The sequence below is a fragment of the Oncorhynchus keta genome, chromosome 1, assembly GCF_023373465.1.
Source record: "Oncorhynchus keta strain PuntledgeMale-10-30-2019 chromosome 1, Oket_V2, whole genome shotgun sequence".
Lineage (NCBI taxonomy): Eukaryota > Metazoa > Chordata > Actinopteri > Salmoniformes > Salmonidae > Oncorhynchus > Oncorhynchus keta.
This window is the reverse complement of record NC_068421.1, coordinates 66022021-66049015: the sequence shown is the minus strand read 5'-3', so window position 1 is coordinate 66049015 and position 26995 is coordinate 66022021. Positions and strand designations below refer to the sequence as shown.

At 43.6% G+C, this 26995-nt stretch overlaps 1 protein-coding gene across 4 annotated transcripts in view; it reads left to right on the top strand.

Moving 5' to 3' along the window:
* Positions 1-26995, top strand: part of LOC118391197 (voltage-dependent R-type calcium channel subunit alpha-1E) — a 121263-nt gene that overhangs the window by 89506 nt on the left and 4762 nt on the right. For 2 of the 4 annotated variants that reach the window (XM_052458080.1, XM_035782361.2), the window contains exons 16-42: positions 470-587; positions 703-770; positions 881-972; positions 3814-4692; positions 4882-5126; positions 5334-5445; positions 9914-10043; positions 11013-11072; positions 11386-11492; positions 13300-13396; positions 15036-15196; positions 15374-15511; positions 15796-15997; positions 16497-16661; positions 17207-17317; positions 17427-17507; positions 17611-17730; positions 17969-18034; positions 18165-18256; positions 18345-18507; positions 18976-19103; positions 20241-20337; positions 21180-21285; positions 21415-21522; positions 21641-21741; positions 21841-21947; positions 25554-25698. In XM_052458080.1, the coding sequence (XP_052314040.1) occupies positions 470-587; positions 703-770; positions 881-972; positions 3814-4692; positions 4882-5126; positions 5334-5445; positions 9914-10043; positions 11013-11072; positions 11386-11492; positions 13300-13396; positions 15036-15196; positions 15374-15511; positions 15796-15997; positions 16497-16661; positions 17207-17317; positions 17427-17507; positions 17611-17730; positions 17969-18034; positions 18165-18256; positions 18345-18507; positions 18976-19103; positions 20241-20337; positions 21180-21285; positions 21415-21522; positions 21641-21741; positions 21841-21947; positions 25554-25698 (3999 nt within the window). Of the gene's footprint in view, positions 1-469; positions 588-702; positions 771-880; positions 973-3813; positions 4693-4881; positions 5127-5333; positions 5446-9913; positions 10044-11012; positions 11073-11385; positions 11493-13299; positions 13397-15035; positions 15197-15373; positions 15512-15795; positions 15998-16496; positions 16662-17206; positions 17318-17426; positions 17508-17610; positions 17731-17968; positions 18035-18164; positions 18257-18344; positions 18508-18975; positions 19104-19414; positions 19512-20240; positions 20338-21179; positions 21286-21414; positions 21523-21640; positions 21742-21840; positions 21948-25553; positions 25699-26995 lie in introns of all 4 variants that reach the window. The other 2 variants (XM_052458081.1, XM_035782352.2) reach the window with 2 other exon arrangements.

Genomic DNA, 26995 nt, shown 5'->3' with positions numbered 1-26995 from the left:
GAGTAGGGTGGAGACAATCACAAAGACAGGTGAATCAGATCAGGGTGTGACAGTATTGTGTGTAGATTGATGAGGGAAAATGTGAATTTAATCCATTTTAGAATAAGTCTGTAACATAACAAAATGTGGAAAAAGTCAAGAGGTCTGACTACTTTCCGAATGCACTGTATGTTCCCCTAAGAGGTTAGTAGAATCTTATTCAAAATGATTAACAACTGTAATGGCTTCCAAAGGTGCTTCTACCAAGTATTAACTCTGGGGTGCCAAGACATGCGCAATCAAGACATCTTAGCTCTTTTGTTTATTTATTAATTTGGCAAATGTTTTGTAACCTTCTTTCACTTTGAAAATGTGGAGTAGGTTGTGTAGATCTGTATGAAAAAACCCAAATGTAATCTGTTTTTAAGGCAGAAAACTCTGAAGACTGTGCAAGGGGTGTGTAGACTTTCACTAGGCACTGTATATCTAGATCCTGACAGGAGAAGACTGGAATGAGGTGATGTACAATGGGATCCGCTCCCAGGGAGGAGTGAAGTCAGGAATGTGGTCCTCCATATACTTCATTGTGCTCACACTCTTTGGTAACTGTATCCTTTCTCAGCTAGCAAATCACTTTTCACACTGTCAGTATGATTAGATTACATGTCTGATGTGTGGATTTTGTAGATCAGACATGTAGGTCCTTGACATGAGTGTGACCAGACACACTGCTGAATGTCTTCTTGGCCATTGCTGTGGACAATCTGGCTAATGCCCAGGAACTAACCAAGGTAAAAAATCTCCTTTCAACAATTCACTAGTCTTCCCATAATTGAAGATGATACCCGCTCTCAACAGCATCTGTGATTATTTATTCTGTTCTATGCAATCTTATATCTAGGACGAAGAGGACGAAGAGGCTGCTTTCAATCAGAAACATGCTCTCCAAAAAGCCAAGGAAGTTGGGGCCATGTCTTCCCTGATGTCATCACAGTAAGTGGTGTGTGTACCCCTGCTGCCTGTTCCCCTTCTTCTCTGTCTCCCTCGGGACTCTAATAGACTGCTAACTAACCGTACTAACACTGTGTAATCCCACCAGAGGCTATTGCTGCAGCACAGACAACACTAAAGGAAGGGAGTGGTTGAGGCTGACAGAACGACAGATTTGTACATTGCCAGCTCAGGGATTTGAACTTTCAACCTTTCAGTTATTAGCCCAACACTCTAACCACTAGGCTACCCTGCCACCCCTAACCAGTGCACCTGGCACCTACTACCATACCCTGTTTAAAGGTCCTTAAATATTAAGTCTTGCCCATTCATCCTCTGAATGGCACACATACACAATCCGTCTCAATTGTCTCGAGGCTTAAAAATCCTTCTTTAACCTGTCTCCTCCCATTCATCTACACTGATTGAAATGGATATAACAGGTGACATCAATAAGGGATCATAGCTTTTACCTGGATTCACCTGGTCAGTCTATGTAATGGATGAGCAGGTGTTCCTAGTGTAGTTTGTGTTACTGGTAAATTATAGTTTATTTAGTCAGTTTGATCGAGGCACAGGCTACTGTAATTGGAGCCTTATAATGGAGCCCCAGACAGTCGTAGTGCCCTTCATAATGATGTTTATATTGCTGAAAATATGTACTGGAAACAACTGAACTACTAATGAGGTATTGATATGCCCTTCATGATAAGGTCTATAGGTCTGCTTTAGCTTGTACCTATATAATTTGCTCTAAATTCAACAGTGTGTCACCATGGCTACCGGCAGTCTTCCCAGGATCTGCAGGGATGAGCCTATACCGTTGTCATAGAGACAGCATTACTGGCATCCAAATTAATATATCATTCCCATTAGAGAAATATACTGCAGTACTTAGTCACCCTTACTTTCACAATACTGATTTTTTTTGTAATCATTATGTTTTTGGAATAAGTAGAAGAATTACCAAGTGTCAGGAAGTGATCTAGACATGCCATGTTGGGTTATAACAGACAAGAGTAATAAAGTAATGTTATTTCATCAAAGCCCACGGTATTGATTTCCTATATGAATGGTCTGACACCCAGTCTGTCTGGTGGAAGTGCATGTACTTGGGCATGGTGCAACATAGAGAGATGGTACGCATGTTGAAAATGAACAGCATATTGCATGGTCATTCAAACCACATGCACGGAAAAATAATTAAAAAATGTTTCATAATGAAACATTTTGGTCTCATGCTGTGCAGCATTAGTTCTCCTTGGAAATACGTTAGTACAGCAGGAGTAAAGATTAGCAGAGCTGTGGTGATACAAATATAAACAGTTCCATGAATTGCTTATGTGGAAAGATCAAACTGCAGGATTTTTGCCTCAGTATCTTGAAGTTGTTGGTTTTTCATCTAGGTTCACCCAGGTTGAGGCATAGATATACGTGCAGGGTTTTGCAGTGTACCTTATGACATATTCAGGGTCAGGCACTTGTCGAATCACATTGATGAGATTTGAATACCATAGGGTTTTCCAGCATCTGTGTTTGGAGAAAACTTTGAACTTTGGTAGCATTGCATCATGTCAGTGATGTTTGGGGTGAAATGCTATAACTGTCTTCCTTCCGGGGGCTCTTGCACAACTGACCTTCAGAGCATGATGATGATGATGATGTTGACTAAGTGAAAAAGGTTGAAGCATGTCTGAGACTCCTGATAATGTAGAGAGCGGTGGGTGCATGTCTCTCTGACCAGCATGACCAATGAGAATGTTACCCTGGCACAACTTTGGAGAGGAGCGCTGCACACATAATGCAAACTGATATGGTTGCTTTGCCTAAACGATCTCCGTCTCTGTTCTGTTTGTGCCAATGAAGGCCATTTCTGTGTTTTATTCCTGTGCCATACTGTATCTCTGAATGTCTTAAACATTTCAAACTTCCTGAATATTTTATATGTTGCACCTGTTGATGTTAATGTTGTTCTGATCTAATACTGCAGCCATCCTGTTTGTCATGTGGCGCTTTGCCTGGCTAGAGGCACAATACAAAACATTTAGGCAATATTCATTTGGCTGAATCATTTAAGAGGATTTCCTACTTGGTAATACAGAAAATAATGATTTCGGCTTTACAGAAATACAATGCAATAGACTATAGTCGAATAGTGATCCATTGAAATTGGTCATGTGTTTTGAACTGTGTCTCAGGGCCTGTTTTGTCTCTGCTCACAAAAGCACTAATGTCTTGTTTTCAACCAATCGCTTATTGATAACACGGACCACACAAGAGTACAAGTACGAGTAAGTATTAACACTGTCTGTTCATTTCAATTTCAAAACAAACTGCCTGATTTTCTTAACTGGGTAAATCTTCTGTTCTCATTTTATTACATTCCTCGTTTTACTTCCAGAATCTTACAGTACTTGGCCCTGCATTTAATATCAGTTCCACTGGTTTCTACATCTCCCACTTTCATTATAGTTATGACATTTTGCTTAATTTATTACATAACATCTTCATTGATCCAGTGAATTGTTTTTCATCAATGCTTAATTAAAATTCTGGATCTTGTTTTACCAAGCTTTGAAAATCAGACTAGATTGCCTTTTCTTGAATGTGTTCCAACTGCTCACTGGTTTTGTACAAATGTTGTATTTATAAATGTATATTTCATAAACATTTGTACACAAGCAAGTAAAATAAATAAAAAAACAATTCTAACACATTTTGGAATGGGTTGAAAATAAAAAAGTAGAGCTTACAACATTCAGTGTATATCACTGTTTTAGACAAGTACTGTGTTGCTATCTCCCTTATTGCTCATCCTGACAGTGTTGTTGTCCTCTCTCCCAGCAGGAGGAGGAGACCTTACCTGTACAGGAAAAGAGCGATACACAGGAGCCGGCCTGCCTACTCTCTGGAGGAGGCTGAGAGCCTCGCCGAGGGGCCCCCCTGCCCGCCACTGAATTCCTCTAACTCTTTCATGTCCAGGGGAGAGAGGAGAAGACGGATGACCATGTCTGTGTGGGAGCAGAGAACCAGCCAACTGCGCAGGCACCGGCAGATGTCCAGCCGAGAGATCCTCTTCAGCAGCCCCAGTGAGGAGCAGGAAGCGCCCCCTGGATGCCCCCACAGCCTCAAAGCCACAGGCACAGGCAGCCTGAAGCTGGCTGACCCCACGGCTGACCCTACGGCCTCCACAGCTCAGCCCCCCAAGCCCATGGACCAAACTCTAGAGGAGCCACCCCTGTCCATGGGGGTCCTTGAGGCCCCCTTGTCCGTCCCTTTAGCAGAGCCACCCATACCCATCGACAGTCCCCTGCCTGACCCCCCCACGTCCACAGTTGTGTCCATTCCGGAGCCCACTGAATCTGAGCCATGCCCAGAGGGCCAGCTTGATGACACCGACCACTGCCACCCAGGTCTCAATGGCCGCAGGAGCCCCAGGTTAAATGGGGAGAGAAGGCAGAGAGCAGTGCGTAAGTTCCGCCCTCCTGCTGGTGACACCCTGACCCCTGACATGGCAGCGATGAGGCTCAGGAGGCCAAGGGGCACAGGGCACCAGGAAGCCCAGGTTGGGGCTAGAGGCCTGGACTCACCCCAGGGGGAAGGGAGCAGTCGCTCTGTCAGCAAGGAGAGAAAGACCCCAGAGGAACGACAGGACAAGGAGAGGAGAGCCTGTAACACGGGAGAGACCAGCCAGCCTTCTGAGACCAGAGAAGCTGAACACAGGTGAGGAGGAACTGACACTGACGTACAGCTAGTTCTATTAGTTCAATAAATAGTAGACTGTTTGTATAGTATTCTGTAGACAGTTTTCTGCTATGTTCAATGTATCAGACTTCAGGGTGCCCAAAATGCAACAAATCCCCAGTGAATCCAGACTCCAAGCCAATATCTTGTCCCTCTGCTCCTCCACAGACAGGGTGACCCTAACCAGGCTGGGGGTCCTGAGCTGCAGAAGAGGGAGGAGGGTCCACAGTCAGAACCACCCCCCATTCAGCCATTTCAGGCTGCAGTACCGGAGCTCCCAGAGGGCCAGACAAGAGACAGTGATACTGGTAACAACGCCACCACTCTGATCCAGGATAAGTCCCCCATGAGCTCCAGTATCTACATAGAGGTGACCAATGTTCAGTCTTCATTAGAGCTCACCCCCATCACAGGTAACACCTTCAAGTGTGTCCTTATTCTATCACATATGTGCATTCAGTGTGCTCTACTCACATTAAAAATAGTTCAGCTGTGAGGTGTATGAAATGCCTTGGTGTATGAAAGCCTCCATCTCTTGGGGGTTGGAGATATCTCTGATATCACAGCATGGTACCACAATCAGAGCACAGCAGCACACCCACATTCTCTACCTCTTCCAGGTAACAGTAAAGACATGGAGGCGTCCAAGCCTGTGAAAGAAGAGGAGCAGTTGACCAGCCCAGCCAATATTGTCACGCCTGACAGCATGTTCATCTTCAAACCTGGAAACCCGTAAGTCTCCCTCTGTTCCTCTCTGCTACTCCTATTACATTGTCCTAACACCATCAACCTAACACCATCATCCGAGTACCATCATCCTAACACCATCTACCTAACAACATCATCCTAACACCATCATCATAGTACCATCCATCATCATAGTACCATCATCTCAACACCATCAACCTAACACCATTAACTTAAAACCATCAACCTAACACCATCATCCTAACATCAAATCAAATGTATTTTTAAGGCCTTCTTACATCCGCTGATATCTCAAAGTGCTGTACAGAAACCCAGCCTAAAACCCCAAACAACAAGCAATGCAGGTGTAGCCGAACGGTGGTTAGGAAAAACTCCCTAGAAAGGCCAGAACCTAGGAAGAAACCTAGAGAGGAACCAGGCTATGAGGGGTTTCCAGTCCTCTTCTGGCTGTGCCGGGTGGAGATTATAACAGAACATGGCTAAGATGTTCAAGTGTTCATAGACGACCAACAGGGTGAAATAATAATAAGCACAGTGGTTGTCGAGGGTGCAACAGGTCAACACCTCAGGAGTAAATGTTAGTTGGCTTTTCATAGCCGATCACATTCAGAGTATCTCTACCGCTTCTGCTGTCTCTAGAGAGTTCTACTGCTGTCTCTAGAGGGGTCAGGTGGACTGGGGACAGCAAGAAGTTATCAGGCCAGGTAGTCCTGAGGCATGGTCCTAGGGCTCAGGTCCTCCAAGAGAGAAAGAAAGAAATAAATAGAATTAGAGAGAGCATACTTAAATTCACACAGGACCCCGGATAAGACAGGAGAATACTCCATATATAACAGACTGACCCAAGAGCCCCGACACATAAACTACTGCAACATAAATACTGGAGGCTGAGACAGGAGGGGTCAGGAGACACTGTGGCCCCATCCAACGATACCCCAGACAGGGCCAAACAGGCAGGATATAACCCCACCCACTTTGCCAAAGCACAGCCCCATACCACTAGAGGGATATCTTCAACCACCAACTTACCATCCTGAGACAAGGCCGAGTATAGCGCACAAAGATCTCCGCCACGGCACAACCCAAGGGGGGGCGCCAACCCAGACAGGAAGATCACGTCAGTGACTCAACCCATGCAAGTGACGCACCCTTCCTAGGGACGGCATGGAAGAACACCAGTAAGCCAGTGACTCAGCCCCTGTAATAGGGTTAGAGGCAGAGAATCCCAGTGGAGAGAGGGGAACCAGCCAGGCAGAGACAGCAAGGGCGGTTCGTTGCTCCAGTGCCTTTCCGTTCACCTTCACACTCCTGGGGCATACTACACTCAATCATAGGACCTACTGAAGAGACAAGGCCGAGTATAGCGCACAAAGATCTCCGCCACGACACAACCCAAGGGGGGGCGCCAACCCAGACAGGAAGATCACGTCAGTGACTCAACCCACTCAAGTGACGCACCCTTCCTAGGGACGGCATGGAAGAACACCAGTAAGCCAGTGACTCAACCCCTGTAATAGGGTTAGAGGCAGAGAATCCCAGTGGAGAGAGGGGAACCGGCAAGGCAGAGACAGCAAAGGCGGTTCGTTGTTCCAGTGCCTTTCCGTTCACCTTCACACTCCTGGGCCAGACTACACTCAATCATAGGACCTACTGAAGAGATGAGTCTTCAGTAAAGACTTAAAGGTTGAGACCGAGTCTGCGTCTCTCACATGGGTAGGCAGACCAGTCCATAAAAATGGAGCTCTATAGGAGAAAGCCCTGCCTCCAGCTGTTTGCTTAGAAATTCTAGGCCTGTGTCTTGTGACCGTAGTGTACCTGTAGGTATGTCCGGCAGGACCAAATCGGAAATATATGTAGGAGTAAAACCTTGAAATCAGCCCTTTCCTTAACAGGAGGCCAGTGTAGAGAGGCTAGCACTGGAGTAATATGGTCAAATTTTGGGGTTCTAGTCAAGAATCTAGCAGCCGTGTTTAGCACTAACTGAAGTTTATTTAGTGCTATATCCAGATAGCCGGAAAGTAGAGCATTGCAGTAGTCTAACCAAGAAGTGACAAAAGTATGGACTAGCTTTTCAGCATCATTGTTGGACAGAAAGTTTTTAATTTCTGCAATGTTACGTAGATGGAAAAAAAGCTGTCCTTGATATGTTTGTCAAAAGAGAGATCAGGATCCAGAGTAACACCGAGGTCCTTCACAGTTTTATTTGAGACGACTGTACAACCATCAAGGTTAATTGTCAGATTTATCAGAAGATCTTTTTGTTTTGTCCGAGGGTAAAAGTAGAAAATTTGCAGCCATCCACTTCCTTATGTTTGAAACACAGGCTTCCAGCGAGGGCAATTTTGGGGCTTCACCATGTTTCATCGAAATGTACAGCTGTGTGTCATCTGCATAGCAGTGAAAGTTAACATTATGTTTCCGAATGACATCACCGAGAGGTAAAATATATAGTGAAAAAGATAGTGGTCCCAAAAAGGAACCTTGAGGGACACCAACATTTACAGTTGATTTGTCAGAGGACAAACCATCCACAGAGACAAACTGATATCTTTCCGAACAGATAAGAACTAGAAGCATAAGCATTTTATTACACTCACATTAACATCTGCTAACCATGTGTATGTTACAAATAAAATTTTATTGGATTTTGATTGGATTTGGAAGTGAGGGATCTAACATTAAGTAGCCCTATTTTGAGATATGAAGTATCACAATCTCTTTCAATAATGGCAGGAATGGAGGAGGTATTTATTCCAGTGAGATTGCTAAGGAAAACACCGCCATGTTTAGTTTTGCCCAACCTAGGTCGAGGCACAGCCACAGTCTCAATGGGGATAGCTGAGCTGACTACACTGACTGTGCTAATGGCAGACTCCACTAAGCTGGCAGGCTGGCTAACAGCCTGCTGCCTGGCCTGCACCCTCATTGTGGAGCTAGGGGAGTTAGAGCCATGTCTATGTTCGTAGATAAGATGAGAGCCCCCCTCCATCTAGGATGGAGTCCGTCACTCCTCAACAGGCCAGGCTTGGTCCTGTTTGTGGGTGAGTCCCAGAAAGAGGGCCAATTATCTATAAATTCTATCTTTTGGGAGGGGCAGAAAACAGTTTTCAACCAGCGATTGAGTTGTGAGACTCTACTGTAGAGCTCATCACTCCCCCTAACTGGGAGGGGGCCAGAGACAATTACTCGATGCCGACCAATCTTTCTAGCTGATTTACACGCTGAAGCTATGTTGCGCTTGGTGATCTCTGACTGTTTCATCCTAACATCGTTGGTGCCGACGTGGATAACAATATCCCTATACTCTCTACACTCGCCAGTTTTAGCCAGCACCATCTTCAGATTAGCCTTAACATCGGTAGCCCTGCCCCCTGGTAAACAGTGTATGATCGCTGGATGATTAATGGTGGGAGGCTTCAACGTCTCAGACGCCGTAACAGGAGGAGTAGAGACCAGAAAGGGCTTGGCCTCTGACTCGCAGCTTAATGAGGAGAACTGGTTGAAAGTTTCTGTCGGCTGAATGAGCGACACCGGCTGAGCATTCCTACATCATTTCCCTCCAGAAGCCGTGAGAAAGTTGTCCGGCTGCGGGGACCGTGCGAGGGGATTTATACTACTATCTGTACTTACTGGTGGCACAGACACTGTTTCATCCTTTACTACACTGAAATTACCCTTGCCTAACGATTGCGTCTGAAGCTGGGCTTGCAGCACGGCTATCCTCAACATAAGACAATCGTTCTCCTGTATATTATCAGTACAGCGACTGCAATTAGAAGGCCTCATGTTAATGTTACTACTTAGCTTCGGCTGGTGGAGGTCCTGATGAACCACGTCCAGATAAAGCTTCCGGAGTGAAAAAGTTGAATGAAAAAAAGTAGAGCAAAAAAGGGAAAAACAAAAAATATAAACGTTAATTAAAAAGTAAAAACCGTAAAGTTGTCAGGTAGCAAAGTAAGGTTAGCAGCAAAACGCACAGCAGCACGTAAACAAGTCTGTAAATTGTGACTGGAAATTACAAAAAAAGAGTGTCCATGACAGACAGCCATCATCCTCACACCATCAACCTAACATCATCCTAACACCATCATCCAAGTACCATAATCTCAACACCAACAACCTAACACCATCATCCTAGTACCATCATCCTAGTACCATCATCCTAACAACATCATCCTAACACCATCATCCTAGTACCATCACCCTAACACCATCTACCTAACAACATCATCCTAACACCATCATCCAAGTACCATCATCTCAACACCATCATTCTAGTACCATTATCCAAGTACCACCATCCTAACATCATCATTCTAGTACCATTATCCTAGTACCATCATCTAACACCATCATCCTAACACCATCATCATAGTACCATCATTCTAGTACCATCATCTAACACCATTAACATTACACCATCATCATAGTACCATCATCCTAACACCATCATCATAGTACCATCAACCTGTGTCCTCTGTTCCTTCTCTAGGATCCGCCGGGCCTGTCACTATGTGGTGAACCTGCGTTACTTTGAGACATGCATCCTGCTGGTGATCGCTGCCAGCAGTATCGCCCTGGCTGCAGAGGACCCCGTGTCAGCCACCTCTAACTGGAACAAAGTGAGAGCCAGTCTGGTCACTGGGCTATACATGGACTCAACAGATGGCTGTTTTCCTCGCTGACCTTGAGCCTCACTATTCTAACTGTCCTTCTCCACAATGGTGGCTAGGCTATTGTCTTTGGTGTGTGGTTGCTTTTGTTTTGCTTTGTTTTCCTCTGCTGTATTATCTTTCTCTCAGCATAACGAGTGGTGCGAGCGTGCGCCCACTGACGGGGATTGTGTCTGCGTCTGACACTCTATCTGATCTATATTAGAGTTGTCACTCTCTGCTCACACTGAGGAGCCAGATTGAGGAGAGGAGGGTGTTGTGGGGTGTAGAATCATCACATCACATTCCCTACAGCTGCCTCTGCTTTAGCCTCTTCACACGACAACAAACCAAACAGATAGCACATCATTTTTTTTGATGCCATTGTTTTGTATGTGGTTACAGAAGTTCCTTCAAGTAAAAACAAATCCTTGGGAATGTGTGCCTGGGGTCTCATATCTGGCCCTGTACTAGCTGAATGACTAAATGAAAGCATTAATTAAACTGCTTTGTGAGGGTCTCCCACGGTGACTTAATGGGGGGTCTTCTCTGGATGTTGGTGATTGAGGCAGATTGAGTTGGAAATGAAATGGGCCTGTGTGATATGCAAGGAAGATAATCAAAGCACATATTCATCAGAAGGGCGCCACTTAAAAGCATCGTCTTAGAAATAAAAGGCCTTCGGGGTAAACGTAATCAATGTGACCATTAAAGAGATAAGTTGTTTTCCTAAAAGCAAAATGTGTCCCTAGTTCAGTGGTGAAGAACAGATGCAACACATTAAACATAGTGTCTCAGAGTCTCTCTCTGGTCATAAGTGGTTTTTGTTCTCATGTAATGTATGAGCTAATGGCAAATAATTAAATGTTCTTCATCAACCCCTGGAGTCCAATATTGTGATTAATGTATTAATATATTTGTCTACTTTGTACCCCACAGGTTTTGCGTTACTTTGACTACGTGTTCACAGGTGTCTTTACATTTGAAATGATAATAAAGGTGAGTTATTCAATCAGCAGGAATCCTGTTTTAAAACAGTGGACATACCATACTGTAGTGGTGTCAGTTGGATTTGACAGATGTTACATGAACATGTTTGCCATAAGCTGTTACCCACTGGGCACACACTGGTTGAATCAATGTTGTTTCCATGTCATTTCAATGAATGACGTCTGTGCCCAGTGAGTAGTCCAGGGAAAATGTCATGTCAGATAGACAGAATGTACAGTATTTTGCTAATTAACAGTGAGGCCCCCCTATGCCAATATTTAGTGCTGTTTTCAAATGACTTAATAAGATGTGTATTTGACAGATGATAGACCAGGGCTTGATTCTCCATGACGGCTCCTATTTCCGGGACCTGTGGAACATTCTAGACTTTATTGTGGTGATCGGAGCTCTGGTGGCCTTCGCCCTCACGTGAGTCATGTGACCTTGCATATGTTATAACTTCCTGTGTAGTGGTTTGTGTAGTGTACAGTGCTAGACTGTAAACTGCCAGTGTAGCTTGACTGGATTGGACATAGCATCGCTTTTCACTCTGTTTTGTGATATACATGTTTTTCCCACCCTGAGATGTACATGTTCAGTATCATGTCTTTCTCTCTGTTATCCTCTGCTCCTGTGGATTGTGTTGCTGTGGGACTGCCAGGAATGTGTTGGGGTAAAAACACTTTCTTCACTCCCTTTCTTTCTGCTCATTTCTTAACAGTTGCCAACAGCATCCTGTCTTTCCTCTTTCGTGCTATGAAAAAGTATTTGCCCCCTTTATAATTTTCTCTACTTTTAAATATTTTTTATACTCAATGTTATAAGTTCTTCAACCTAAACCTAAAATTAGAATAAAGGAAACTGATTGAACAAATAACACAACAATTACATACCTCTTTAATTGATTTCATAAACAAAGTTATGCAACACCAAATTCCACTGTGTGAAAAAATAATTGCCCCCTTACACTCAATAACTGGTTGTGCCACCTTTAGCCGCAATGACTCAAACCAAACGCTTCCTGTAGTTGTTGATCAGTGTCTCACTTTACTGTGGAGGAATTCTGAACTGCTCACATGAACTGCTCGTGTCAAGTTCTGCCACAACATTTGGGATTAGGTCTGGACTTTGACTAGGCCATTCCAAAACTTCAAATGTGTTGCCTTTTAGCCATTTTCATATAGACTTGATTGTTCGTTTTGGATCATTGTCTTGACCCAGCTGCGCTTCAGCATCAGCTCACAGATGGATGGCCTGACATTTACCTGTAGAATTATCTAATACATAGCAGAATTCTACTCTACCACCACCATACTTGACCGTTGGTATAAGGTTCTTACTGTGGAATGCAGTGTTTGGTTTTTGCCAGGCATAATGGGACCCATGTCCTCCAATAAGTTATACTTTTGACCCATCTGTCGATAGCACCTTCTTCCAAGGGTCTTGCTGATCATCCAGGCGCTTTTTGGCAAACTTGAGTCAACTTTTTGGACGAGGTGGGTCCCATTATGTCTGGCGACGACTTGCCTTAATAGAAGGAATGATAAATTCTGCTTTGTATCAGTGAATTCTACAGGAGAATGTCAGGCCATCTGCAGCTGGGTCACGCAGCAAGTCAATGATCCCAAACACACAATCAAGTCTACATGAAAATGGTTCAAATGCAACAAATATTGAGATGTTGTAATGGCCTAGTCATTCCAGACCTCATCCCAATTGAGATATTGTGGCAGGACTTGAAACTAGCAGTTCCTGCTTGAAAACCCACAAATGTCACCGAGTTAAAGCAGTTCTGCATGCAAGAGTGGGCCACAATTCCTCCACAGCGATGTGAGAGACTGATCAACAACAACAGGAAGCATTTGGTTTCATTCATTGCGGCTAAAGGAGGCACAACCAGTTATTGAGTGTAAGGGGGCAACTACTTTTTCACACAGTGGAATTTGGTGTTGCATAACTTTACTAATTAAATAAATAAAGTAAGTGTACTTTCTTTTTGTTATTTGTGAACTCAGGTTCCTCTTTATCTAATATTAGGTTTTGTTTGAAGATCTGATAACATTCAGTATCAAAAATATGAAAAACTGAGACAATCAGAAAAGGGGAAAATACTTTATGGCACTGTATCTCTTTCTAATCCGAGATGTAAAGTACAGCAATACATCTCCTGTAATATGGTTAGCTCAGTGTTGGAGTGAGTTTATCAGGTCTTCATTCTATGTGTTTTTACTTGTAGAAATAATAAAGGACGGGACATCAAAACCATCAAGTCTCTTCGGGTCCTGCGTGTCCTGAGGCCCCTGAAGACCATCAAGAGACTACCGAAACTTAAGGTAACCTTTTCCATTTGCTTTCTCAGCAATTGCTTCCCATGTTAACAGTGCCTGCCCCAGTCAACAGTTGGAGGGATAGACTACAGAGCTGCTCTATCAGGCTGTTCAGGGTTTATCAAGGCTGCAGTACTGTCTATGTGTGTGGTATAACGGTATCAGGTGGCAGTAGCCACTGCCACACATCCATTTAGTCACACCTATTTCCACATGAGGGTTTCCAGGCAGCAGAGAATCATCTAGAGAAAAGATTGATAGATGAGGTGATAAACCTGAGCGTTCGAGCATGAAAACATTTTGTGAAGACTGAATTTCCCAAACCTCACACATTCCATTTCTGCTGGTGGGGGGTGGGGGGGGGTTAGTGTGTATCTGTCAAGGGGAATGAGGAAATGAGTCCGACTGATATCTGTGTGAGTGGACCAGGGAGTCAGTCAGTCAGCTGATACCAGACACACTGCAATCAATAGACCTGATTGTCCTGGGAATGGAAAGTGAAATAAAGATCTACAGGGTCATACAGTCCTCTTCCAATCACTCATGTAGCAACAACAGTTTGGGATCATATTGGACAAGTGTATGCTATTTATACCACTTGAGTTAGAAGTCAGCGTTAAGGGCCTCCCGAGTGGTGAAAAGGTCTAATAAAATCAAATCACATTTAATTGGTCACATAGACATAGTTAGCAGATGTTAATGTGAGTGTACTGAAATGCTTGTGCTTCTAGTTCCGACAGTGCAGTAATATCTAACAAGTGATATAACACCACAACTACCTAATACACACAAATCTAAAGGAATGGAACAAGAATACATATATGGATGAGCGATTGCGAGGCATATAGACAGGTGCAATAGATGGTATCAGATACAGTATATACATACAGAATGAGATGAGTAATGTAACATATGTAAACATTATTAAAGTGGCCTTAGTTAAATTGACTAGTGATCCATTTATTAAACTGGCCAATGATTTGAGTCTGTATGTAGGCAGCAGCCTCTCTGTGTTAGTGATGGCTGTTTAACAGTCTGATGGCCTTGAGATAGAAGCTGCTTTTCAGTCTCTCAGTCCCAGCTTTGATGAACATCTAAGGCACTGCATCGCATGTGCAGCCTGGGATCGAACCAGGATCTGTAGTGACGCAGCTAGCAGCAACTGGGAGACCCATGAGGCGGCACACAATTGGCCCAGCATCATCTGGGTTAGGGGAGGGTTTGACCGGCTGGGTCGTCCTTGTCCCATTGCGCTCTAGCGACTCCTGTGGAGGGCTGGGTGCAATGCACACTGACACGGTCACCAGGTGTACAATGTTTCCTCTGACACATTGGTGCACCTGGCTTCCGGGTTAAGTGGGTTTTGTGTCAAGAGGCAGTGCAGCTTGGCGGGGTCCTGTTTCGGAGGACACACAGCTCTCGACCTTCGCCTCTCCTGAGTCCGTATGGGAGTTGCAGCGATGGAACAAGAATGTAACTACCAATTGGGGAGAAAAATTTGAAAATAAATAAATAAAAGTCAGTCTCAACAAATCACTGGCTAACTGGACGAAAGCTGAACCCCCACAGTTTTAGTGTATCACTTTCTTTGACTCTCTTTTTCAATTGCCTTCCCTCATGCTTCGTCCTCTGACTGTGTGTGTAGGCAGTGTTTGACTGTGTGGTGACCTCTCTGAAGAACGTCTTCAACATCCTCATCGTCTACAAGCTCTTCATGTTCATCTTCGCCGTCATCGCTGTGCAGCTGTTCAAAGGGAAGTTTTTCTACTGCACAGACGGATCCAAAGACACAGAGAAGGACTGCCAGTAGGTGTCTGCTGAGCTGCCTGTATACACTCATACACTGGGCCTTACAGAACACTAACATACTGTAGTTGTGGTGGATGGAGACCTATTGGAGACCTACAGTATGGTCATGTTTTTTACTGCTTCTTTGTCCACTGAATGTCTATTGTACACTGTGTGTCTGTCTCTTCCTTTCAGAGGCTTCTACATTGACTATGAGAAGGATAAAAAGGAAGTGAAGAGAAGGGATTGGAGGAGACATGACTTCCACTATGACAACATAGTCTGGGCCCTACTCACTCTGTTTACTGTCTCCACTGGGGAGGGCTGGCCACAGTAAGTCTCACTCTCTCCATACACACTTTCCACTACATTACAACAGCACCTTGTGGACTAGTGGTTAGAGTGTCCTGCCTGAGATAGAAAGGTTGGGAGTTCGATCCCTAGCCGAGTCATACTAAAGACTGCAATAGATTAGCGTTAGATTAGTAGATTAGCAGTTCCGACTCGCACAAGACTACTTTCTTTTACTATGTCACTACTGTACATAAGTTAGACTGAAATATCTTTCAGAAAGTTCATTGCTGAGTACACTTTGGTCTGTCTGTGTGTCTGTCCAGGGTCCTGCAGCACTCTGTGGACGTGACAGAAGAGGACAGAGGTCCCAGCAGGGGCAACAGGATGGAGATGTCCATATTCTATGTCATCTACTTTGTGGTCTTTCCCTTCTTCTTCGTCAACATCTTTGTGGCTCTCATCATTATCACCTTCCAGGAGCAGGGAGACAAGATGATGGAGGAATGCAGCTTGGAGAAGAATGAGGTGATGGAGTCACACACATACACAAACACACACACACACACACACACAAACACAGTGAATCATAAAACAAGCAAAATGGAACCTAGACATTCCTTTTTAACTGTAGACTTTCCAGTGATAATCTAGAACACACCAGCTCAGTGTATGTGTTATTGATATGGTTTGCTGGTGGAATGTAGCACACACATCAAAATGACCCCATCTGCGCTTTTAGATTTAACTCGCTCAGTCTTGACAGGTTATTACACAGAGGAGCACACTGGCTCATGGAAAATGCCTGGTAAATATACAGGAATAGTGAGATTTCCCCTCCAGACTCACATAGTCTCTCCCACCAGGAATCCCTCAGTCAATATTGACCAGAATGTTCCCAGCAGTCCATACAGCAGTGTCTCTACTTCAAGGAGAAAATATAAGGACTTTCCCAGAGCTAACCGCTTCATGCTTATTCCCAACAAAGTGTTCTTCAACTTTCCTTTGTGTGTGTTTTCCCTTACAGAGGGCTTGCATTGACTTTGCCATAAGTGCCAAACCCCTGACCCGCTACATGCCTCAGAACAGGCAGACGTTCCAGTACCGCCTCTGGCACTTTGTGGTCTCCCCCTCCTTCGAATACACTGTGCTGGCCATGATTGCACTCAACACCATTGTCCTGATGATGAAGGTGTGGATAATGATCACATTCAAACAATATACTGAACTAATCCCATTTGTAAAGCAGAAGACTAGTCCCTGTGGTGCAGAAGGTATTATGGCGCCTGTAGCTGATTGGGGTTGTAAGATGCATGTCCCTCTACTCTGTGCTGTTCTCTAGCTAACGGTCTGGGTTTCTTCCATCCCCATCCTTGTGAGCATTTCATTTATTCCAAGAAAAGGCCTTCAGTCAGACGGAAGGAGAGGATGACTCAGCCTCTATTAAATATTGATCTATATCCACCGGCTAGTATTTAACATGGCCTCGTTAACTCTGTCTGTACAACTCAGAGGAATGACTCCTTTTATAGCCTCAGCTTAATGTTACGCTATTTATGTATCAGAGGAAATCTGCTATGAACCTGTGGCTATAGATCTACAGTTGTATGATGATTGAGCAAGATGGTCTGTGTTTAGGTTCATTGTGTTATTTTGGGTTGTCTGTGCATCCCAGCAATTTGGGGTCATTCCAATGGTGTTTAATAGTGTCTCTCTTTATCTCCTACATGGTGGTAGTATTACTCTGCCCCACCAGCATATGAGGCTGTGCTGAAACACCTGAACACAGCTTTCACTGTGCTCTTCTCTGTGGAGTGTGTCCTCAAGATCATGGCCTTTGGCTTTCTGGTGAGGAGCAAGTTAATGCCTTACTGTCCATGACCTCATGATCTGATCCTGTTTGCAATGCTACTAACATCTACTGACTGAAGAATGGATGTGTTCCCCTCTTCTTCAGAACTACTTTCGAGACACTTGGAATATATTCGACTTCATCACAGTTTTGGGAAGCATCACAGAAATAGTGGTAGACTTGCAGGTAACAAAGCATTACGGAATATCAATCACTCGCTGATTGTGTTTCCATTTCTATACAGTGCACTGCTAATGAGCTGTAAACATACTCTCTCATCTCCCTGAAGTCAATTGAGACCTTCAACATGGGTTTCCTGAAGCTGTTCCGTGCAGCCAGACTGATCAAGCTGTTGAGGCAGGGTTACACCATCCGCATCCTGCTCTGGACCTTTGTCCAGTCCTTTAAGGTCAGCTCCACGCACAGTACAGTACAGCACTGGATAGAGACACTTAACATTGAAGGCAGGTGTGTGTGTGTGTGTGTGTGTGTGTGTGTGTGTGTGTGTGTGTGTGTGTGTGTGTGTGTGTGTGTGTGTGTGTGTGTGTGTGTGTGTGTGTGTGTGTGTGTGTGTGTGTGTGTGTGTGTGTGTGTGTGTGTGTGTGTAACGTCTGTTACTGTGTCATGACACAGGGTTTCTCTTTCAGGCTCTCCCCTACGTTTGTCTGCTCATTGCCATGCTCTTTTTCATATATGCAATCATCGGAATGCAGGTAAGGTGTTGCTCACACTCTTTATCTATTCTGCCACTTTCTAAGTCATTGCATGGTGTGAATCTGTCATTTCTGTATGCAAGACTGAGTCAGGACATATCTCATGATATATGCCTGAATATTCCTCAAGGTTTTTGGAAACATCAGACTGGATGAGGAGACTCACATCAACCAACACAACAACTTCAAGACCTTTTTTGGTGCTCTGATGTTGCTATTCAGGTACAGTTGGATATCCTTCATGTGTCACACAGTGGCAAACCGGGGCTCATTTTCAGTCTCTGAACGACACACCGCTGTCTGCCTGCAGGAGTGCCACGGGGGAGTCGTGGCAGGAGATCATGCTGTCATGTTTAGGGGGGCAGAAGTGTGAGCCAGACCCCTTAGCTTTAACATCAGACCACGAGGAGCGCTGTGGAACTGAGTTTGCCTACTTCTACTTTGTCTCCTTCATCTTCTTCAGTTCATTTCTGGTAAGAGTCCTACTCTGACTCCTACTGTCCTACTCTGACTCCTACTGTCCTACTCTGACTCCTACTGTCCTGCTCTAAAAGTCCTACTGTCCTACTCTAAGAGTCATACTGTCCTATTCTAAAAGTCCTACTATCCTACTCTAAGAGGTCTACTGTTCTACTTTAGAAGTCCTACTGTCCTACTCTAAGAGACCTACTCTAAGAGTAATGCTGTCCTATTCTAAGAGTCCTACTGTACTACTCTAAGAGCCCTACTCTAAGAGTCCTACTGTCCTACTCTGAGTCCTACTCTCCTACTCTGAGTCCTACTGTCTTACTCTAAGAGGTATACTGTCCTACTCTAAGAGTTCTACTCTTACCAGAAATTAGCGGAAGAAGTTGAAGGAGACACCTACATGCATATATATTTCACTTTCATACACACATACTGTAGTTCCTTGTCTATGACCTCCTCTAATCACTGTTCAGATGCTGAATCTGTTTGTGGCTGTAATCATGGACAACTTTGAGTACCTCACCCGGGATTCCTCAATATTGGGGCCTCACCACCTGGATGAGTTTGTTCGTATCTGGGGTGAATATGACCGAGCTGCTTGGTAAGTCAGAGGCCCAACAGCAACACAACACATACAAAGTAGCATCACATCTGTGAATTATTTACTATTTTACAGTTATTCTAATGTTACTCCCACCTACTTACAAAGACCACCATATAGCCCTAATGTCCAAAACATCTCATGATATGAAAAGTATTGCATATTTGGCTAATTGCTGTCCATTGTGTCCTGATGCTTTGCTTTCCAGGTTATTTATCTTAGGGCAATGCTGGCACTTTGGCTCTGGTAAACTTCAGCAAAGCTGAATCTCTATGTTCATTGTTAACTACATAAATGTATGTTCTTTCCAGTGGAAGGATTCACTATAAGGAGATGTACAAAGTAGTACGCACTATTTCACCTCCCCTGGGCTTTGGAAAGAACTGCCCCTACAGGGTGGCCTACAAGGTTTGGCTCCCCCACCACTATCCCTCGCTCCCTCAACCCCTTCCTACGTTGGGATCCTTGCTCTGCCCCCCACCACCTCCATTCCTCTCTACCAGTTACTACTACTGCTCTATGGCCTGCTTGCACTGCTGGAGGAGGCCAGCTCTGGCTCTGCTCCAGGCCAAAGAATGACTGGGCTGTGGCTTCAGGATGCAAAGAGATGGGTGTTCCTCCTACATACAGAACATTATGCACTTCATTCTGTAGATGCAGAGCAATGAGCTATTGGAAAATGTAGTGTAAAGTTAACAACTACACAAAATCAGTTTTCTGTGATACCCTGGCTCTCTGTGCCTGGTTGGATCTGGTACCTCTGGGTTAGCTGACTGGTCCTAGAAGGATGAAAAGTGTTATGGTGGTGACTTCATGGCCTACTGTAAGTCCCCCCCTGACAAGTGTCAGCAGTACAGGTTTAGGATGTGATGTAAGTATCTGCCAGAACCACAGAGGACCCTACTGTCATTCCTTTGGTCATGTTAGATTTCTTCTGCTCCCTCTTTTCTATGCCAGGTCTGCATAGAAAGACCACAACCTGATCTTATCATTTTCCTCTTTCTGTGTAATGCCATTGAATAACCCTCTTTCTGATATCTCTTCCCTTTTACATATTCCTTTCCTCCTCCATTCCTTGGGAATGCCTTCCTTGCCCTTCCTCCTCGTCATCTGCCTTGCTCCCTGCCTCCTCCCCAGCGGGCGTATTCATTACACTGACATGTATGAAATGCTGACCCTCATGTCGCCACCTCTAGGCCTCGGCAAGAAATGTCCATCCAAAGTGGCTTATAAGGTAGACCAAATGCAGACAGGCAACGTTTCTATGTTAGGTCAATGGAGACGGCAAACTAAAACCTTGCTCTCTGTCATACCGGATCATCCCAATTCCAAATGAAGTGTGGGAAATGGCTGTTGTCTATCGTATCGTAATGTGTCGCTTGTCCAACTGTAAGATAATCTACAATGGTGTTTTTTGATTGGTGGATGACAATACGTACAGTAAAAAGAAATAAGCATTGTGCTTTGGTGTTTTCTTTTTTTCTATTGGTTTGCATCTTGGCAGAGAACTGACTGAGTAATTAATTGATGTTTTGTGTGTTAAGAGATGTCTGTGGAGTAAATGGCTTTTACAGTCAGTAAGAATGCAGCTGTTTTGAAACGGGTGCATAAACCTGACATATACTTCATAAAGCCACACTGTACAGTGTCAGAATGTCATACAATCTTCCTCAATCAGTGTTTCTTGATTACTTCATATAAGTATATGCATGTGCCTTCTGCCCTTGCACTCTGTTGCTTTTTTTCACATATCATTTCCCTGTCATTTATTTCGTGATATGTGTGCATGTGCAATGACAGAGATGCACCTACCCTCTTTGTACATGCTGTGTTGTGAGAGTCTCTTGACTGTTCTTACTATGACATTCTTATTATTAGAGTATTGTCTTATCACATGTGTTTTTATCCTTATATTGTAAGTTTAGCTTAAACAGTGAAAACATATTATCAAGTAGAGACTTGAGTACTACATTAAGACTGCAAATGGCTAGCTCCTCCCATTTGCATCATGTTGTCTCCTGTTTGATGAGATATATTTCCTGCTTCCCCCTCTGTCCCTTCCATGGACACCCTCAGAGGCTGGTGCTAATGAACATGCCTGTGGATGAAGAGATGTCGGTTCACTTCACCTCCACCCTCATGGCCCTGATCCGAACCGCCCTCGAGGTGAAGATAGCCAGAGGTCAGGCGCTAGCTAACATGCTATATACTTAGTATAACCTTGTTGTTTTTCTCTACTTTCTCCACACACTGTTGATCAATTTCCTCCATAACTTGCATGCTTGATCTGCTGTTGTTGTGGTGGTTCCAGGAGGGGAGGACCGAGGTCAGATGGATTCAGATCTACAGAAGGAGATAAGTGTCATTTGGTCACACCTTTCACAGAAGACCCTGGACCTGCTCGTCCCCATCCACAAAGGTGACAGTCAGAATGTATGGTCCCACTGGCATTAGTCAATGTAATTGAACTATTTACTCTAGGAGTTATGAATTTGAAAGAATTTCAAATTAGTGACATTATGCCATTGGTCTTCCAGCCAGTCATATGACCATTGGGAAGATCTATGCAGCCATGATGATCATGGACTACTACAAGCAGAGCAAAGCCAAGAAGCTCAGGCAACAGCTGGAGGAGCAGGTATATACCTCTATGTACAGTATAGTTAGGAAACCACCTCCTCTTAACAGTAGTTTGCATACTCTCATACTGTACCTGTTTCATCTTCACCCTCTATAGAAACACGCTCCCATGTTCCAGCGTATGGATGCGTCCTCTCTGCCTCAAGAGATCCTCTGCAGTGCCAAAGCCCTCCCTTTCCTGCCCCACAGCCCTGGATCTGCCCTGTAAATATGTTATTTTACTCATGAATAGGGCTGTTGCAGTGACCGTATTACCCCCACACCGGCAGTCATGAGTCATGACCGCAGTAAAATTCCACGTGACCGCTACCCATCCCTGTCGCGGGATCATTTTCGTCAGCAACCGCTGAATAGCATAACGCAACAGTCAAATAATATTAATAAATAATATGAACATTCATGAAATCACAAGTGCAATATTGCAAAACACAGTTTAGCCTTTTGTTAATCCACCTGTCATCTCAGATTTTGAAATTATGCTTTACAGCGAAAGCAATCCAAGCGTTTTGTGTAAATGTATCGATAGCCTAACATAGCATTATGTACACTTAGCATCAGGAAGCTTGGTCACGAAAATCAGAAAAGCAATCAAATTAACCGTTTACCTTTGATGATCTTCGGATGTTTTCACTCAGGAGACTCCCAGTTACACAACAAATGTTCCTTTTGTTCCATAAAGATTATTTTTATACCCAAAATACCGACGTTTGTTTGTCGCTTTATGTTCAGAAATCCACAGGAAAGAGTGGTCACGTCAATGCAGACGGAAATTCCAAATAGTCTTCATAATGTCCACAGAAACATGTCAAACGTTTTTTATAATCATTCCTCAGGTAGTTTTTAAAATATATGTTCGATAATATATCAACCGAGTGTGTAGGTCTTTCAATAACAGCGGGAGGAACAATGGAACAACTCTGTAGCGCAAAAACTCACTCTGAGAGCCCCCACCTATCCACTTACGCAATGTGATCTTTCACGCTCACTTTTCAAAATAAAAGCCTGAAACTATGTCTAAAGACTGTTGACACCTTAGGGACGCCAGAGAAAAAGGAATCTGGTTGATATCCCTTTAAATGGAGGATAGGTATGCAAAGGAACAGAAGGGTTTCAAAATATAAGGCACTTCCTGATTGGATTTTCCTCAGGGTTTCGCCTGCAATATCAGTTCTGTTATACTCACAGACAATATTTTGACAGTTTTGGAAACTTAGAGTGTTTTATATTATAATCTGTCAATTATATGCATATTCTTGCATCTGGTCCTGAGAAATAGGCCATTTACTTTGGGAACGTTATTTTTCCAAACATAAAAATAGTGCCCCCTAGCTTCAAGAGGTTAAGTTATGGTAATCACCTCTTCTGCACTCTGGACATGCTTTGATAGTACCCAACTTGCTAACTACCATCAGGTCCTACTGGCCTGGTACTCAGGGCCCTCTAACATCATCGCAAATGCAATTTAAAATCACAACAAACACTTATCATCAAAACAGTATAGTGCTTTTAAAACTGACTTCACTGTGATGATCAGTTTGAAGACAGAAGTTCAACAGCAGGTTGCATTAAGTGTAAAACATGGTAGTTGTGGATGTTATTTCAAAGCCTAATACAATGACATGGACAGTGCTTTCTAAGGTGATGATTCATTCAAAACACCTATACACATATTAGAGCATATACATGTGCATAGACTTATGTGCTCAAGCCTGGGGGAAAAAACGGAATAAAATTATGATTGTGCGGTTATACAATACATAGCCTTCCACATATTTCCCATGGCAGACAAACATAAAACAAAACTGATTTAAAATGTCTGGTGCATAATTGGTCTGACCTATACTTTAACATTAAACAAATTAGAGTAATCGCCTTTGAGAGTGGTGGACTGTATTATTATGCATACTGGATGGACTGGTTACCTTATGCTCTGGTCCAAAATGTCTATCCATGATTCTGGTAGAGAGCCCTATGCGATGCTGTTGTTTCATTGTGCAGGGCAGGGCAGCTTACAGGTAGCCTACAATTAAAGTAAATTTGTATTTGATTTTGAATAGCCTAGTAATAGGGATTTAACAAAAATATTTGTATAATGAATTGGGTGGCACATGACCTTTTAGCTACAGAATCTCTCACCACCGTGCGTTTCCATCTCCTCCTCTCTCCTTTATTCCTTTCTCAAGCATGCAGAGGGGCTGTCAACAGTTCAGTGAAATATGTTTTGTTTGCGAAAACATGTTACTATTGATGTTCCCGAACAGATTTCATTCACTTGGTATCCCAAATCAAGCACTAGGTAGCTGCAGGAATAGGGTTGGATAGCCCATTGCATACAGAGTTTGGGCGGAATATCACCTGTCACACAGCAAGCGCATGCTCCTCAAACAGTGATGTATGGAGTGAAGTAAGTTTACTTATATGTATTTCTCAGCTGGTCATCTTAAGCATAGCTCCACTATAAAACCAAAGTAGCCTACCGGACCAGCGGGAAAGCACAGAGCCTCCATTCGCTATTCCAGTGCATATAGATGACATGTATTTTTATCATGTCCTTGTTCCTGCCCATTTGATAATGGGCCATTCTAAATCCGAACTCATTTTACATATTAGTAAAGACAAGATTATATTGCTTATAGCCGCATCATGCAGCCTATATATGTTTTCATTTCTAAGACATTTTAAGGTTTGTATCATTCACAACTAAAGTTGCCAAATAACTCTAAATCTTGTGTATTGGAGGACCTGTTTCAAATGATTTTTTTGCTCCGGAATGTTAAAAATATCCTATCTTATTCAGCTAGTTAAATTATATTCTTCTTACTATAAAATCATATAAAATAATGGAACAGGACTTATAAGCATATCTTGTAAGCTAAATGAACAAGCCTACAGCTTATGGCGCACAGCCAGATAACATACAGTCACGGCCGTTGCTGGAAGAAGACCAAGGTGCAGCGTGGTGAGCGTACATTTTCCTTTTTATTTAAAAATGTCGCCAACAAAACAACAAACAAAAAAACTACCGTGAAGCTTACAGGGCATTAGTGCCACAAACCAAGTTAACTACCCACAACGAAAGGAGGGAAAAATGGCTACCTAAGTATGGTTTCCAATCAGAGACAACGATAGACAGCTGTCCCTGATTGAGAACCATACCCGGCCAAAACAAAGAAACACAAAATCATAGAAAACTAAACATAGAATGTCCACCCCAAATCACACCCTGACCAAACCAAATAGAGACCTGAAAAGGCTCTCTAAGGTCAGGGCGTGACAGAGTCGGCCTACTCCTATTCTGTTTTCTGAAATACATTTTCTTCGTATCATAATGTTTCTTTAGACTTGACTAAAATATATAATGGAATTATTGTGAAGGTGTATATTAAATTGATTTATTATACTTTTTAAATGTAGATGTTCATCGGGCAGGCTTGTATGCCACTCATATGCGTGGAGGGCTGGAGATGCTAAACATGTTTACATTAATTAATGGTCAATTACAGTGAGACCGACAGTCTTTTTACATCAACATTTTAGTCATTTAGCAGACTTACAGTAGTGAGTGCTGGTCCCTCATGGGAAATGAACCCACAACCTTGGCGTTTCAAGAGCCACGCTTTACCAACTGAGCCACAATAACCAGCTGCATGATAATAACCGTCTGACAAAATGTCATGACCGTCACAGCCCTACTCCTGAAGTCCCCGATCCTGTGTGTGCGTGCCTGTAGATGGAGTTAATAGATATGTGTTCACGCTAGATAGGCATGCCTCTCTGAGCATCTGTCTGGCTTCCTATCTGTTCCATCAGGACCAGAGGAGGATTTGTGGCCTTGAGTCCCATATCTCCTCAGGAGATGTTCATGCAGCCAATGTCCCAGGACCTAGAGGACAGAGAGGAGGACTACCACAACTATCACCACCACCACCTGCTCCACCACCAGCTCCACACACTGGTAAGGACTTGGTCTCAAGTACTGTAACACCCCCATGAACACACTCACCCAATGTACTATAATCAAATCAAAATCAAATCAAAGTTGATTCATCACATGCACAGTTTACAGCAGGTATAAACGGTGCAGTGAAATGCTTACTTGCAAGCTCCCTCAACCAAGCAGTACAATACATGTCACATTGTATTTTATATGTATGTATTACTGTGTTACACACTTAATGGGGAAATAATTGTGTTATAATTACAAACATAATGCATGAGTAGACTTTTGATGGGTAAACCTCCAGTGAGATAGGATGGAGTGAGAAGGGTTGCATTATGGTCTGGTAGGCTGTGGTTGTGATCCAGAGAGATGGGGAGGAGAGGAGTGGGGGTTGAGGCTGTCTCTCCCAGGAGAGGCAGCGTCTGACTGGACTCACTCTGACTCATCCACTCCCCCATCCATCTCTTTGGCACTGTCCAGCCAATTAGCTGTCTCTGTCCACCAATTGTTACCCAAGAGGCCCGGCCCAATCAATATTCAGTATTTTGACGCTAGTTGATTAGTGGGGTGGAGTTGGTTGGGGGGTGGTTGTGGGAGGGTGTTGATTTGTGATTTGTGTTGAAATATTTGATGTATGGTGCCAGTATATTCTGATTCATCATCAAACTCTTGTCTGAAACAACATTGTAAAAAGCATTGCTGTTGATCAGACTGTAATCATAACAATTAGACCCAGAACAGATTGGTCACTCATTTGTGAGTCATGCACACTCTTACCTTACACTCAAAGCCATTCAAAACACACACCTACTTTAGTTAACTCTACACAGTCCAAGCCAGTTCTATCTAGCAGAGCTGGATTGCAGTCGATGATACGGCTGTCTGGCCCCTTCTGTGTCATTCTCAACTTCACCATGGCAATGTCTCACCCTGCTCTTCACTCCACACAGTGTCCCTTGTTTAAGGCATTTATCACTACTCACCCATTTCTTTGAATGGTATCATAATTTCTCCGCCATAGGCTTTGATGAACCATGCGTATTATGCTTATTTTGCAAGATTGTTGTGATTCTGCTGAGTTTTGGCACTGTGGGGAGTGTGACTTTGACGACATGAAAGCGTGTGACTTTCTGTAAGTGTGTGAATGGAACAGGGACAGAGACGGCGGCTTGTCTCTGGTGGTTTGGTGTCAGCCCTCTTCTCATGGTTTTGTGGTTTAATTATGCTGTGTTGGTATTTGGCACCTTTGTCATCAACAGAGCTATATGCCATATGGCACTCCCATCCATCTCTCTGTTCTTTGAGCAGCTGT